Source organism: Melospiza melodia, chromosome 2 (genome assembly GCF_035770615.1).
Source record: "Melospiza melodia melodia isolate bMelMel2 chromosome 2, bMelMel2.pri, whole genome shotgun sequence".
NCBI classification, from domain to species: Eukaryota; Metazoa; Chordata; class Aves; order Passeriformes; family Passerellidae; genus Melospiza; species Melospiza melodia.
The window spans coordinates 84,368,980-84,384,175 of record NC_086195.1 but is presented as its reverse complement, the minus strand read 5'-3'; the positions used below and the strand labels follow the sequence as shown (position 1 = coordinate 84,384,175).

Genomic DNA, 15,196 nt, shown 5'->3' with positions numbered 1-15,196 from the left:
TGGAAAATGCACTTCTTTCACTTCAGCAAGTATTTAGTTGACAAGCTCCTCCAAACAAGGATTTTGTTTCACAGTCAAGTATTTTGGCAGTACTTTGCACTGCAAGCTTAGCACATACAGGACTTGTTTCTGAAATTTCCTGTTAATGAGGGTCAAAAGTCAAAGTTGGCAGATGAATACTGAAGTTTAATAATGCAAACAAAATACAATTCCAGACAAGCTGGGATCTTACGAAAAAATAAGGGGAAATAATACGGCTATGTTTTAACACTGAAAAGAAGAACAAAGTTATTTTCATACACTAAAAATATGGCAGTAACTCCAGCTAAGAATTGTGACTTGTTGATATTATTAACACCTTTTTCTTTCTCCTCCAGTATCACCTGAAGAAAATGAGTAGGGTATCTTCTGAATACAAGGCATGCACAACAGCAAATGAAACATGTAAATTACTAGGATTTGGACTCAAACAGGCATTTTACAAGTATTGTTTAGGTCTTTCATTACACTGCATTATTTATTTAATCTTCCGGACCATGGCACCTGTTCCTTTTCACCTCTTCAAAGAGGAGAATCCAGGACAAATAAGTCTGTAAGCACTCAGACAGAGCTATTAACCTCTAGGACTGAGGTTAAGACAGAAAAGCTGACATCATGAATAAACACAGGGTTAGCACTCAAGTCAGCACTGGGGTTTGTGTTTTTTTCTTCCAAATGGTTATTTATCAGTGTTTAAAAGAATGTCTATAAGACACCCATATTTAGAGTGGGATAATGTTTAATGGAAGACAATGTGCAGGTAGGTAAGACATTCAACTCCAGTGGAGCACAGAGGAAGCATGATGAAGAGATTCTTACTATAGATTGCTTCTTTCATATCAGGTTAGTCTTAGATGTGCTGAAAGATCTTGAAACTGTGTGTTTATTAGCAGGGTACCCCTGATAATAAAACATTGTGTACTCTGAGATCACAGATACTTAAACTCTGCAGAAAGTTACCTGGCTACTGCTTTCACTGGAGCTGTTTATGCTGGAGCATGCTAAACATCCTGCAGCTGCAGGAGAAACAATTAAAAAAGGCTTTAAAACTAATTACAGGTAACACCAGGCAATAATTTCTTAGAACAACTTGTACATGTGACTCTTTCTTATCTTTTTGCAAGATTCTTATCTTTGCAAGCATACAATTTTAGAAAGGAGAAACGTATTTCTAGTCTTCAATCTCTGGAATTTATATTACACGATGGCAGCTGGGTATTTCTATTCAGATGAGTAGGTACAAACCATTGACTTATGCTGGCATTTACATGGACATGCTCAGATTTCAAGAGTTTGAGATAAAAGAATAGATTAACAATAGTTTAACATTAAAAAGGTTATTTCTGTGTCTCTTGCAGTCACTGTTCCTGCAGTTTGTAAAGTACTGAAGAGAACACTATAAAGTGATCTGATTTTGCAATATGATCTCCAAACCTGCAAGTATGATGGTATTTTCATGACAAAACTGGTCACAGAAGACAATACTGAAAACGAAAATGTAGTACAGCAGTAATTCTGCAGTATGCAAAATGACAAGGGTTATATATCTAGTAGTTCAGTACTGGGGCTGCTATCAAGAAACACTAATTGCCACCCACAAAAATTATGATTTTGCATCTTAAACTTATTTTCTCACCTTAAACAGGGAAGAGAACACATGAAATGTATAAACTGCACAGGAGCCATCAGAGTCACACATGAGCTGGTTGATATGACTGCGCCAGGCTTCTTCTGCATCATCGCATGCTGCTGGCTGAAATGCAGCAAGGATGGCGGAAAAAAATGGCGAGGGAGGAGGGGAGGCATTTCGATCAACATCTCCAAAACTGAAGGAGGAAACAGAAAAAGGTGATGAAAGGAGAATACCAAGAAGGTGGCAGATAAAATACAATGAGAAAAACCTCCAAATCAGATTCCCTGTCTTCAGGCTGTTATCATCTATCTTCCTCCATCCCAGAACACTTGAATTGTTTTCTTGTACAACCATTTCACAGAAGAAGGCTGAAACTTCACAGGAGAATAAAGCTCTCTCTCCTTCCACCTCCCCAGGCTAACTGCAGTCTAACTCAGCATCCAAAATCTGAGAGAGCTCCAGATGGCATGTAAAAAAAAAAATATCTTAAAGCCTTTTTATAACATAATACTGGGGGGTCCAGCCACATTCACAAGCAGCCTTAAGAGCATATAGCTGGGATTTCTAACAATACTGAGACTTTCTTTCATGAGAAATTAGAAGGATGAATACACATCTGATCTGTTGAACAGTTACCTAAGTAATATCTGCAAATCTTTTAAAATCCTCCTTTTTATTTTAATTAAGCATATTATGTACATAATTCCTAGCTGCATAGATGTATGTAAATATTGTATCTTATTTTTCCTAGAATTAAAAGCTTGGTTTTGTTTTGCTTTTTTTTTTCAGTTGTGTGATAATTATGCAGGTATTTAGGGCATTGTCTTCTCACTGCTCCAAACTCATGAGAATTTTATAACTCTTGTGGCTAAAAAAACTATTCCATTAACTACTACCTTGCAATCATTTTGTTGTACATTGTAAAAGAACTTTTTAAATAATAGTGCATCAAAATACCTAGCAAGAGCAAATTGTTCCAGCCTGTCAGCTTTCTCTTCAGTTTCTGTCATATCCAGACTAAGGCTATCACTGCATTCAAATGCTCCAGGGAGTTCATTTGTAGATCCTGAAAGGTCATCCTCATGGACTGCTATATCTTGTTCTTCAGGTACAGCTTCAGCCTAGGGGAGTGAAGGATGATGTCTTAGAAAACAGCAAATTAGTAAGTTAATTCCTCTAATAAATGGAAAGCATTTAATGAAAAAAACCCATCTGAAAACATGTTAAACTGCACAGATATAAAGCCACAGATTATAAATGACATTAATCAACTTACACTTCTTCAAAAATACTGTATTTGCTCAACTTTCTGTCTTGGATAAATATTATTTTATGCATTTTTTCAACTTGTCTAGCAAAGAATTTCAGATTCCAATGCATGTGGCAACAGAGTAAGGAAGTAATTTCTCAGAAAAACAATAGAGTTGTTGTTACTGTCAATCTGTCCCTGTCTCTTAACACTTTATAGTGTCCAAGACTGTATTAAAGCCTCTCAGAATATATTGGAAAAAATTACTGTCTGGCAGACTCTATGCATGTTTAGAACTGGGAATTAATTTTAGCATGTCATTTACATTCAAGAGGAATCCAAGCATTCTAACAGGCCATTTAAAGGATTATGCTAAATTTCCTTCCTTTTTCATCTATCAGCACCTAAAGGTCATGATTTCTTTTTGAAACGTTCCAATTCCTCTTGCATTTTTAGTCTGAACAAGTTTTGTTTCAGCTTTAATCTTTTGGCTTTTGTCTGTTTCATCCAAAGCATCCAAAGCACTTCCTGCAGGGATGACTGCAGTGGGTTGCTCAAACCTTTGTGTACATATGCCCATGTGCATGCACATACATGTGCTGGGAATGAATAGGGAGGGAAATCTGTGGCAAGTGGAATTAAATGAGAAAAGTGGCCCTCTGCAGTTTATCAAGTCTGTTTGGATCCTACAGATTAATTATGGGGATTTGTGTTTGTAAAAATTAAACAAGACATGTAAGAGAGGGGACAGGTTCAGAAATTAAGTAGAATAATCTTTTGGTTTTCTTTGTTTTCTAAGTAAAAGAGGTAGGACTATTCCTGAGTTTGGGGTGAATAAAATGGATCAGAGCCTGAACCATCTTGAAAAGAGAAATGCAAGCTATATGGCTGAATTATCAGACTAGGAACCAAAGTACCTGGTAAAAAGTGTTAAAATTTCATGCTTATTCAAGAAATAATTAGTAGTAACCAGTTTCATATATTAAATATTAACTTGAAAGAACCACTGCATTTTCTTCACTTCAATGACAGAGTCTGTAGGAGGAAAACACATTTTGATGGGATAGAGCAAGGGAGGAAGGAAGAGGGAGCAAACACCTCCCATCCACTGGAGTCTAAAATTATGCCCCAAAAGCAAAATAGAAAAGTGAACTTTGGATATTAATGGAGGATTGTAGTACACTTCCACAAATATGTGCGTTTAGTTAACTGGAAAAACACATAATATAGTGTATTTTTGTAACTCTCATAAAATTATCCCACTATCTTTAATAGAAAGTTAGTTTAACTAATTAAGTGCTGTTAACAATAATATGTGGATTTTGGCATTGAAACATCTAGGAAGAGGCTACATAATCAGTCTGCTTCTCTCAATTGCTGTATTTATTTAAAGGTTGAGATATTTTTGTTTTTGCTTATGATGCAACAACTAAACATTTTGTAAATCACTGAAGAAGTAAAAAAAATTTCCTTTGCATTGATGACACCTCTCAGCTCTCTCTCAAAAGAAGAATTCAGAGGAAAAGAGAAACAGTAAAGAGCTCAGATTTTGTGTTATGAAATTAGGTATAAAGTATTTAGCTGTAAGTTTCAAGTTTTCTGACTAAAAACTGGATAACTTCTTTACATTGACTTCAAATTATTTTGAGTAAAAATACAGAAGTATGCACACTAGGAGGAAATACCTTTGAAGCAAAAACCCCACCCATAGGGCATTCTGTGCTGACTGATTCAATCATTTTTGTGACTGAATTGTAATCTGGGCTGTATTTTACACCAATAACAAATTTCTAACAGGACTAGCTGAATTTGCCTGTCAATTCCACAATAAATTGCTCTGATTTTACATTCTTCACTTACTTATTTCAAAGCTTTTCATTTTTGATGAATTTTGGCACATGGGACATTAAAGAGATTACGAAAGTCAAGATTCCAAACTCCCAGACATACACTGAACTCCTAAACTGTGATTTTCAGTTCTTTCTTTCAGTACACACCAACAGCTACTGCAGCTGGATGCATGAGATCAGCTGCAGTTCCCACCTGCAAATGTGTCTGTTCTGACTGCTGCTTCCTGAGCTGAAATTCTGCCAGCTTCTGCCATTTATGGTTGTTATGTGGTTACTAGTCTACCAACAGTTGTTTTGACAAATGATAATGAGTTTACCTTCTCCACAGCCACTGTTTGGAGAGGTTCTCCTCCTTTCCTATCCTTACAAACACTTCCCTCCTCCTGTCCTTTCTTCCTACTGCAGTGGTTTCTGACACAAACAATTTGTTCAATATTCAGCCCAATTCCAACCTCCTCTTCTGTGACCTCTTCTGTAGAAGTTTCCATTCCTTCTGAAACATGCAGTGCTAGCAGTATCAAATTTTTGTGTGGCTGCATTTGGAGTGGGCAAGGGCAAGAAGGAAAGGCAACGATTACAGAAGATATATTCTTCCTCTGCCCCAGTCTCATAACTGCTCTTTCTGCAGAAGTCACTCAATTTAGACATGACAGAGAAGCTTTACTGACAGAAGCCAACAGTATCATCAAGCCACTAATTCACATACCACCCTCCCCCAAAACCAGATTATATTTCTGGAGAGACACTGAAAGGAGTAGGTTCACCTCATCTTTCATGAGCAAGTACCATTGAACAGAAAATGAAAGAAACCATCCCCATACTGATAATGATTTACCAACCTTGCTTTGTCAGCTTCTTCTGATACAGTTCTCTGAAATACAATCTGCTGAATATGGTTGTTGTATCCTTGCAAATCCTGCCTCCCCACCCCCAGGATGGTTTAATATTGTGGTCATGAATTAAAAATTTCTGCATGTCTGCCAAAGGCAAGTACTGAATCCAGGGCACACAACTGTACAATAGGGCCCCACATACAAAAATATTTCAGAGAATACACCCATACACCCACCACATGAGCTGGCACATTGTTCTTTAATTTAGCATGAAGAACAAAAGAATATTTCCTTGAAATTGTAGCTTGTAGCCAGTTCATGAACTTGTCTTCTGATGAGTTTGTACTGTTTTGGTGCATATGTAGTGCAACATCTTTAAGAACCTATAAATAAAATCTCTTAATGAAGAAAGGCTAAGTAGAAAGGAAATGGTAGCAAGTGAAGTAGTGCATGAATGAATTGTAGTATGCCACTAGGCAGAGGAAGCCAGAATGTACTTGATTTCACAGATCAAACTCTTTATGAACTGTAAGCAAAAGAAATTGTAACAGTGTTACATAAAATACAGCTGGAAAAGAAAGAAAAAAATGTATTCACCTTGGGTCCTTCAGACACCTGGAGATTATTCATACCAGGTAAAGACACATCAAAGCTGGATGTTCCCATGTTAAAATGATGAGGGTCTGCTGAGTTTGTTTCACATGATGTAGAAAGTGAGTCAATATGATTTGCATCCTCAGACGGGGAAAGATTTATAATCTGTTTAAAAGACAACAAAAACACAAAAGAACTGAGTATACAGCTACCCTAACACATGCTGCTTTCACGAACCTGCAAAGCAGAGAGTGTCTTACAGTGCAGTGACAGTGGCTCTCTTAGTTTGTATATAGAAAGAATCCTTTCAATATTTCTGTCATAACATTTTTATTAAAAGCATCACAGAAGTGAGCAATGAAAATCTGAAACTGTTTAGATTTTCTAAACCTCGAGTCTTGTTCTATTTTTTTAAACATTAAATACATCAGAAATATTTACTATTGGCCAACTGTCAAAAATTGTCCCATACTAAAAAAAGGGCAAATAATAAGATCTGATGATTCCTGTATTTCAAACCTTGTGTTAGAATTCCTGTTTATTTACCTTTGCAAATAAGGGAAAATGCATGCACCCATTGCAGCTCAATAGATTGCACCTGGGCAGAGGAAACGAAAAGCCCAGCTTATTTAAACCCACCACCCTATCTTTTCCTAAATTTTCAAGTCTGCAACTTACTAGGTCTGAGTTCTCCAAGATTTGGCTGGTGGTCAGATCCTCCTCCTCTGATGACTCATCTGAGTCCTCATGGTTCATTTTGTTCAGGCTGGGTGTGCTCCCTGAGAGCTGGTTCTCTTCCATCAGCTGCATGTCACACTTGTCCAGGCTGTCCAGGGAGCGTCTGCGCACTCCCCAGTTGAAGTTGTCCATGCTCTCACCCTGAAATCAGACAGAGGGTCAGCTTGCTTGGTATAAAACTTATCATATGCTAAAGTTAGCTCCAGAAATATTTTAATGTAAAAATATAGTAAAAACTGGAAATAAGCATTATCTTGCTTGTTCACCTGGAGATAAGAGCAGAAGCATGGAAATGGCAGTTAAATGAACACTCAGTCCTTTCAGTATTAGATATTTTTCATGCATTTGCTAATTTAGGAATTTGTTTTGGTAAGTCCACATATACAGACTCCTCGATACCAGTAGAGCAGTGATTGCAAAGGAAAAGTTTGAAAGCTATTTTAAAGGATTTTTTAATGTTTGAAAGTATTAGAAGCACAGATCATACCAATGGTTCAATTGCAAAACTTATGTTAAAGATTTTAGATTCTTTGCTTTATATATATAACCATAATGGTGACTAGATTTGAACAAACCCTTGCTTTACACAAAAAAATGTAACACTTTAAGCAGCACACCTTTTAAACTTTTATTCTAGGCCCATATTGTTTATTATTGAATCTACTTGAATTATTTGAAACTATATTTCAGGAATAGCTTGATAAGCATTGCCTGTGATCTCACATTTTAAAAAGGACACAGTCAAATGGACCAAAAATTTTATATTTATCAGACTTCCAGTTCTGATCCCACACACAGTTACATAAAGCTGAGTGCATTAAGCAAATAGTGTAACCATTTGCTTAATGGTTAGGCTGCTGAACGGATAAAAAGATCCCTTGATTTCTTTCATATATAAAAATGACCATTAGTCTTCCACCCCTTTTCCGTTTATTTGCTGTATATATTTTCCAGTGGACTGTATGCCTTCCCCTGATTGCAATAATCTCTCGCTCCCTTCCAAGTCTAGCCAGGCTCTTCTCTGGCAAATGCAGGACCACATCCACAGCAGCTCCTGCCAGGGACCTCCAGAGGCAAAAGGGGCCTTACACAGCAAGAAAGGTTTCCCCAGAAGTATTCAGAGGTAGTTTTGGGTACTTTGCCTAGGTGAAAGCCCTCAATTCTGCAGCAGCATGGGAAGGAAATTTATAGAGAAAAATGTTTCCTTTTAAGGTTCAGGGCTGCCGGTTTTAAACAAGACTCTGTAAGTTGCAATGCTCTTAAACAAGCAAGTCAATTGGTGAAAATTCGAGCTGACAGTGATACTTAAATATTAATTTGAAAAAAAATAGTTCTGTCTAAGAAACAATATTATTGTCGAATAACTGATTATGATTATTTCCTGGCTTTATTTGGATCAAAATTATGATCAGTGCAGTGATTGAGAAAGAGGTCTCAGTTCAGTAAGGCCCCTTAAGCAGAGTTGTGATTTTAAACACTTGAGTGATGCTCCTTTGGGACTACTCAGACGTTTACTGAATGGGGACCAAACTGCATAATCTGCGATGAATTAAATTGCAATCTTACCTCCTTAACAATCAAAACACTTGCACAAGTTGATCTTATTTTGCATCATTACCATTTAATGCAATGGACTGTGGAATTTGAATAGGAGGGAAAGTTCGGTTTCAGGACATTAAGCTCACTGTTTCATGAAGAAATATGATGAAAATAGAAACAAATATTTTTAAGGAAAAAGACAACCCTTGCAATTCACAAGAACATTTAAAACTTAAGGAATTAAGGAATGTACTATAATGAAGAGAAAATTAAGATGAAATTGTTACGAAGCCTGACACATTATTGGAAGAACCCTGTGTTTTCATCCTGGGACTGGTATTACATGGTAGTTTTATGTGGAAAAAGAACAGAACACATCTGACTTAAGGAGTCAGAATCTTTAAATCATAAAAATGACTGTTCAGTTCCAAGCTATTTATTTTAACAAATTCTTTGGTTGTCCATCCTCCCCCTCAAATGCTGGAGGACACATGCAGCAATTAGACATCCTCCACAAACACATCAATTACTGAACTAACAAATGACAAAATGACATAAATAAGCAAGCAAGCAAAGATGACTGTCATCACGCCCTTATCCTCAGGATGCCTTGTAAAGCCATCAGTAAATTCAGCAGCCCATGTCTACAGGAATATTTCCTGTTGCAGTTTTATTTTGCAATTCCTTAAAGAAGGAAGCCAGCAAAAAGAAGAAAAATAAAAGGGACACTTCCAGGGCATGCAGTTAGAGGGGGTAGTGAATTAAAAGTGAGGGAAGAGGGTGAAAGGGATGAAACGCTACAACGCAAATACCCATAGCATTTGGATTAGTGTAATTTTGCTACAGGGGCACCCAGAACCATGCTGAATTTAAACAAGAGGTCAGCACATGTCTATGAAGATGGAGATGTTTTTGTAGTCTATTTAGCAATCTTTCTTCCACAGTTAACAAGAAAGAGCAAAAATATATTTGAGAGGCTGTTCATTTTTATCTACAGCAGGAGCAAAGCCATTGCTGAAAAGTCACCAGTGGTGCACATCAAGTCAGAGGAAAACAATCACATTCTAAGTGTGTCTGGCCAGCAGGGAGCAGGTACCACACAGAACTTCCTAAAGTCACCACCCTCTGGTGAAGGTGCAGATATGCCCTTGCAGCTACTTCAAACTTACTACTCCAAGCCCAGGGGAAAGGAGAGACAGAAAGGAAAGTAGTCCTGTGTTGGGGAGAGCAGTAAAGCTCCTCCACAGAGGCAGTAAGAATCATGCAAAACCTCTTTCACACAAATTTTCATCCTTACTGTGTTGACAAAGTATGCAAAGTTAGTGGAAACACTCAAATATTGTAGGGCATAGGCAGAAGCCTTGTGGAAGTACATAGCAAGGCACTATTTCAATATGGATGTATCTCTTACAGCACAGGCATTTTGAGACAAAGATTTTTGGGGGTTGTGTTTGCATATTAACTGATATACAAACTATCAGAAACAGATATGCAAAATTCTGTGGTTGCTGATTTCTGTATTATTTGTACAATTCATTACATTCTCTATTGCTTCAGTTCTCTCTATGCATTGACAAACTCAAAATTTAGGTCCCAAACTAGCAATGACTGATGTGTCTTTTCAGTTTTCCTCACAGGGTAAATGAGTCCAGCAAAGTTGGTAGGACCATACAGCTGTATTAATTTAGGCTGTAGAAATTAATTAATTTATTTATTCAATTAAATTGAGTCTCATAGCAATAATGTAAACTGTCTTAAGAGTTCTCAGACATCAGCTTTAGGAAGATGCTAACAGGAGACAATATGCCACAACAGAAAAGGTAGAAATTATATATAATTAGCCCCTAATAACAAATGGCCCAAACTCTATAGATAATCAAGTTTCTACACATTCATCATGCACAAAGATATCACAAGGAAAAGGGCTCAATTTGAAAAACACTGATACTAGAATTAAGATCTTTTAAAATTTGTGAAGACTGTCGAACATGTCAAAAACAAACTTAAAATGAAGCAGAATGTTTGAAAATGACCTCCAAATTATTTCTAATACAAGACAAAAAATGAAGCACCTGTCAGAATTGCAAGCACACACACACACTCACCTACACACACACTGAAGGGGGGAGGCAACAGCAAAACTATGATGTTATTCTACAATATAAATTTGCAAGAAGGCATAACATATGCTGGCACATCTGAGTTCAAGTAGCATTCTTACCTGAAGTTCCTGGGTAGCAGATATAACAGATAGAAAAACAAATAGAAAGAATCTATGTAAAATCACTGCATCAAAGACATCATAGACAAACATTTGCCTACAATTTTAACAAATATTATCACAGAAACTTCAACTTTTCCTTTAAAGTCTGAAAATAGCTTTTTTTTGCTTTCACATCTTTAGGAAATTTCAAACAAATATATCTTGTTGTCTGGGGACGATCCAAGCATCGCTGGCCTGTTAAAATCATATGCACTTTTTTGAAGGACTGATGTTGCTCTTGCTAGCTTTAGTTTTCTAACACTGTTTTTTCATTTTCATGAATGTACCACACTCAGATATGATGTAAATGTTACAGTTTCAACTCAGTCATTAGAGAAGTAGCCTTTTACACTAGGTCTAAGTTTATTTTTAAAACAGTAGTAAACCAAATCTGAACTAAACTTTGGAATGCAATCCGTGGCAATTAAAAAACCACTATGTGAAACTCAACATTTCTAATTTTACTTCACATAAAACTAGAGAAGCTTGGTATCTGTTTCATGACCAACTTAAGGCTGCAAAGATATCAATTCATTTAGGCCTCAGTCTTGAAGCTGGCCACATGTATAAAAAAAAATCTTTGCAGAGTCACAGGCCATGGGAGTAAATTTATTTTAAAAGGATTTTTTGTGCACAATTATTTTATACTCTCTATATAATTTTAAGTGGTGAAGAGAATGAAGAAATTACTGCATTTCAGTGGACAAAAAATTATCAAGTGATCTTCAGTCAAAATTGCAGTCCTACATCCTTGTAATACCTTGAAAGCTTTTAAGACACAGAAATTACTGCAGCCAGTGTATTTTTGCCAGACAACATGGCATTATTGTTTTATCATTTATCCTTGTTTGGAACCTTGAAGCTCCTTCAGTATTTCTCTAATGTATTTTTAACCGTTGCTGCCAACTAGCCTTTCAGGGTTGTTTTTTTTTTTTCCTTCTCTTTTTTTTTTTTCTTTTTCTTTTTCTTTTTTCTTTTTTTTTTTTTTTTTTTTGTGGGCTTTGGGGTTTTTTTTGGGTTGTTTTTTTCCCTTAGCAAAGTCATGGACATCTGTGAGCCAAGACTACTAATTTTGATACAGAAATTCCTGCTTTGGGAAAATAAAGACTTTGGGACATTTTTTTCCCCATTCCTTCATCCTTTCTCTTCACTGGAAAAAAAAATTCAGATGTACATGTGTTCACACCTGAATGTTCTGTTTACCTAAAATTATTTAACTACTGTAATACAAATAGGTAGAAAAATGAATATTTCTTACTGTACACATGTTCTTCTCAGGGCTAAGAGTGATGACTGAGAGAATTCATGTTAAAAACAAGTCCACAATTAAGACATCTTAGTCTGAAGTCCTTCAAAACAACTAACAATTTCTGAACTTTTCAACAGCAACAAAATTGTTAGACTTGTTTGGCAACAGATATTAATTTTTGGTTTTTCCTGATCAAATAGCAAGAAATGCCCCAAGTTTCATATTAGCAAGGTTAAAGGGTGTAGCCCCCCCAAAATTTATCAGTTTTTCCCTTCAGCAGTTTCAGCTCAAGGTGAGCTGACAGCCTTCACCTGTCAAGACTTGATCTGAGTGCTGAGGATTTTGTTTAGCTCCTGCATGAAATGATGAAATCACAGACACCTCAGCAGAGTGGAAGGTACAGCTCTAAGTGATTTCATCGGCAGTTGCAGCAATAACAGCAGCCTGAAGGCCTGAATTAATGTCTCAGAGGTTTCCTTATGAACCAACAGATTTGGAACAATTTCATTTTATATATTTTTAATCAGGAAATATATATATTTTCTTAACAATTTAATTTTTTACAAATTGTATTTAAAATAAGTTCACTTAAAAGTAAGTTCACCAAAAAGGTACTAGAATAGAGGCTTTATTTTCCACTACCAGTTTTGCAGTGTTTCCTAAAATAGATTCAGAAAGGAAGGGTGTGGTAGTCTTTTTACTGTTACGCTACTGAAATAAACACTAACTCAAGATCATAAATAATCTGAACCTAAAAGTACATTTATAGCTATGCAGTTAAAGTTTTATGTTACAAGAAGAGAAGTGTTTAGCAGAAGGAGTATAAAAGTGTTTTAATAAAAAAGCCGTTTCAGAGAAAATATACTGTACCTCCCCATCTTCCAGCTCAACATCTAGGAAATCAAAGTCCCTAAAGACTCTGAATTGCTGTTCACTGTTTGAATCATCCATGTTCTCCTGCTCCCTTGCTCCGTCTTCTGAAGAGACCAAGCTCGTCTGGTGCTCAATCAGATCCAAATCACCACAGGAAGAAAAAATCACCTACAATTCAAAGGATTTCTTTTGTTACAAACTGTTCCCTCTGGTTGTTTCTTCCTAAAAGCTGTAATTGGTTATTCAGAAGACTGTATTTCCAGTACACACCTAATTCCTTCACTGAGTATTTTTAGAACACTCTTTATTATTTATGTTGGACAGGTGCCTTCAGATTAAACTTGTACAAAGAAACAACTTCATACTGTGGGAACACATCCAAGAATATTACAGCTACCTCCTAAAGGCTGCAGATTGATGTTGCCTGGATGTTTGTATACATATATAGGAACAAAATTCAGAGAACTTAGCAGAGAAAATACTGTCAAGGGGATGATACAATAAGTTCATTTAAAAAAACCCTCCAGTTAACAAGTTGTTAAAAAATATGTCAAGATGAGAAAATACAACAAGCCGTATTTTTTTCTTTCCTACTGAGTATACTTGTATCTGCAATTTAGTTGCACAAATTAAACAGTTCCTGTCTTGCAGAAACAAAGGACCTGTTCTCCATTACAGAAGTGACATATACCATGTTCAAAAGCATTCCGAAGATTTTCTTTTTTTCTGTAGAAAATATTTAATAAATATTTTAAGAGTTTCCCACCCTGGGTGATCAATCACCCTTTTCCTGGCACCAGATAACACTAATTTTTAAAGAGTAACATCAGAACTAGTGTCTAATGGAAAAATCAGACACACACACCCTTTCCCCTCCCATTTTATTTCTGTAATATAATTTTTTACTTTATAAAGGCTCTGGATTGTTAATACAGAGGTCGTTACTCTCTACCCACTGAGATGGCAAAAGTAAAATCTACAGCATCAGAGATTCTCACAGGAAAACCACACATAGCCCCCAAAGTAAATCTTTGGATTTAATTGGTGAAAGCCATCCACTCCCTGGTCCATTTGCTGAGAAACACAGCCCGGGCCAGTAAAAAGACAGTGACAGCAGCGGCTTCAAACCTACGCAAATCTGGTCAGCAACCCTGGGAAATACAGTTCTTCACTTTCAACGCTCAGGACACAATGAAACAAAAACTGGTCAATACAAGGCTACTTACTGAAGGGTTTTTACTCAGCCCAACTTCCTGACCACACAGGGAAAGGACATGCACCAGCTTTTCCTTTGTCCTTTTCTAGAAAACAAGATGTTTCTCAAGTGAGCATTTTTAACCATGCATTCTCCCTGTGGCTAGTAACATACATTAGCAATTTTTAATTAGGAGGAACTAAACAAAGAATTAGTCATTAAATGCTCAAAGGATTGCTTTCAGAGCAACTATGTATCAAAGAAACATAAAAATAGCTGTTAATGATTTTGCTGTTTATTATATTTAAATTAGTCTATAAATTCCATTGAATATATTAAGAAAACATCGGCTCATATGCATCACTTCAAAAAGAAAGTTCAGAAACCTAAAATTAAGCACATGCATAATTTTTTTTTCAGAATTGGGCCTGAGTCACTGCTGTATAACCTAATACATTAAAAAAGAGAAAACAGCAAAATTAAGTTTACTCTGCATGGCTTAATTTTAACTGGCAGATAAACAAAATCATTAAGGTAATCAAATATCACTTCTAAGAAAATTATTCTTTTAATTGAATTTCCCAAGAAAACTTTAAAAGTTGCACAAGCTATCTACCCTTGCTAAAATCTGAACTCACGTGTTGTGTTTACTTAAATCTGACCTAGACTGAAGAGGTCTGAAAGAGATGCATTTCCTGCAAGCTGAAAGAAAAACAGCTTTGGAATAGAAGGTGGACATAACTCAGTCCATTTTTGAGTCCAAGAAAGACAGCACACAGGTCAGATGTTGTGCTGCCACTGCCCCCAGGCTGCACAGGGCACAGAGGGCACAAGTGTTTAAGGACCCAAGCATGTGCTAATTCAGCTGCTCTGACTGCAACTTGCTAATGAATAGTGGGCTACCTACCTGAGAGTACTGGGGTCTCTTCCAGCTCACAGGAACAAGGACATTGGAGTTAGATCCTGATGAGGTTGAAGAAGTGCTTCGGGTGACAGCCATTGCCCTGGGTTTGCCATCTCGCCCAGAAGAGCTCTGCAGCTCATCATAGCGCCTCCCAATAATTGGAGTCTTAAACAGAGAGGAATTATTCAGTAGCACCCTGCTTCAGGATGAATTTAGAAGAGCCATATTGCTTCAATT

At 36.6% G+C, this 15,196-nt stretch overlaps 1 protein-coding gene across 9 annotated transcripts in view; it reads right to left on the bottom strand.

Moving 5' to 3' along the window:
- FRY (FRY microtubule binding protein) overlaps positions 1–15,196 on the bottom strand; it is a 224,250-nt gene that overhangs the window by 16,910 nt on the left and 192,144 nt on the right. For all 9 annotated transcript variants that reach the window (XM_063149130.1, XM_063149128.1, XM_063149129.1 and 6 more), the window contains 7 exons: positions 14,963–15,124; positions 14,087–14,161; positions 12,858–13,028; positions 6,877–7,077; positions 6,202–6,363; positions 2,630–2,793; positions 1,676–1,865 (listed from right to left, as the gene is read on the bottom strand). In XM_063149130.1, coding sequence (XP_063005200.1) covers positions 1,676–1,865; positions 2,630–2,793; positions 6,202–6,363; positions 6,877–7,077; positions 12,858–13,028; positions 14,087–14,161; positions 14,963–15,124 — 1,125 coding nt within the window. The remainder of the gene's footprint in view (positions 1–1,675; positions 1,866–2,629; positions 2,794–6,201; positions 6,364–6,876; positions 7,078–12,857; positions 13,029–14,086; positions 14,162–14,962; positions 15,125–15,196) is intronic.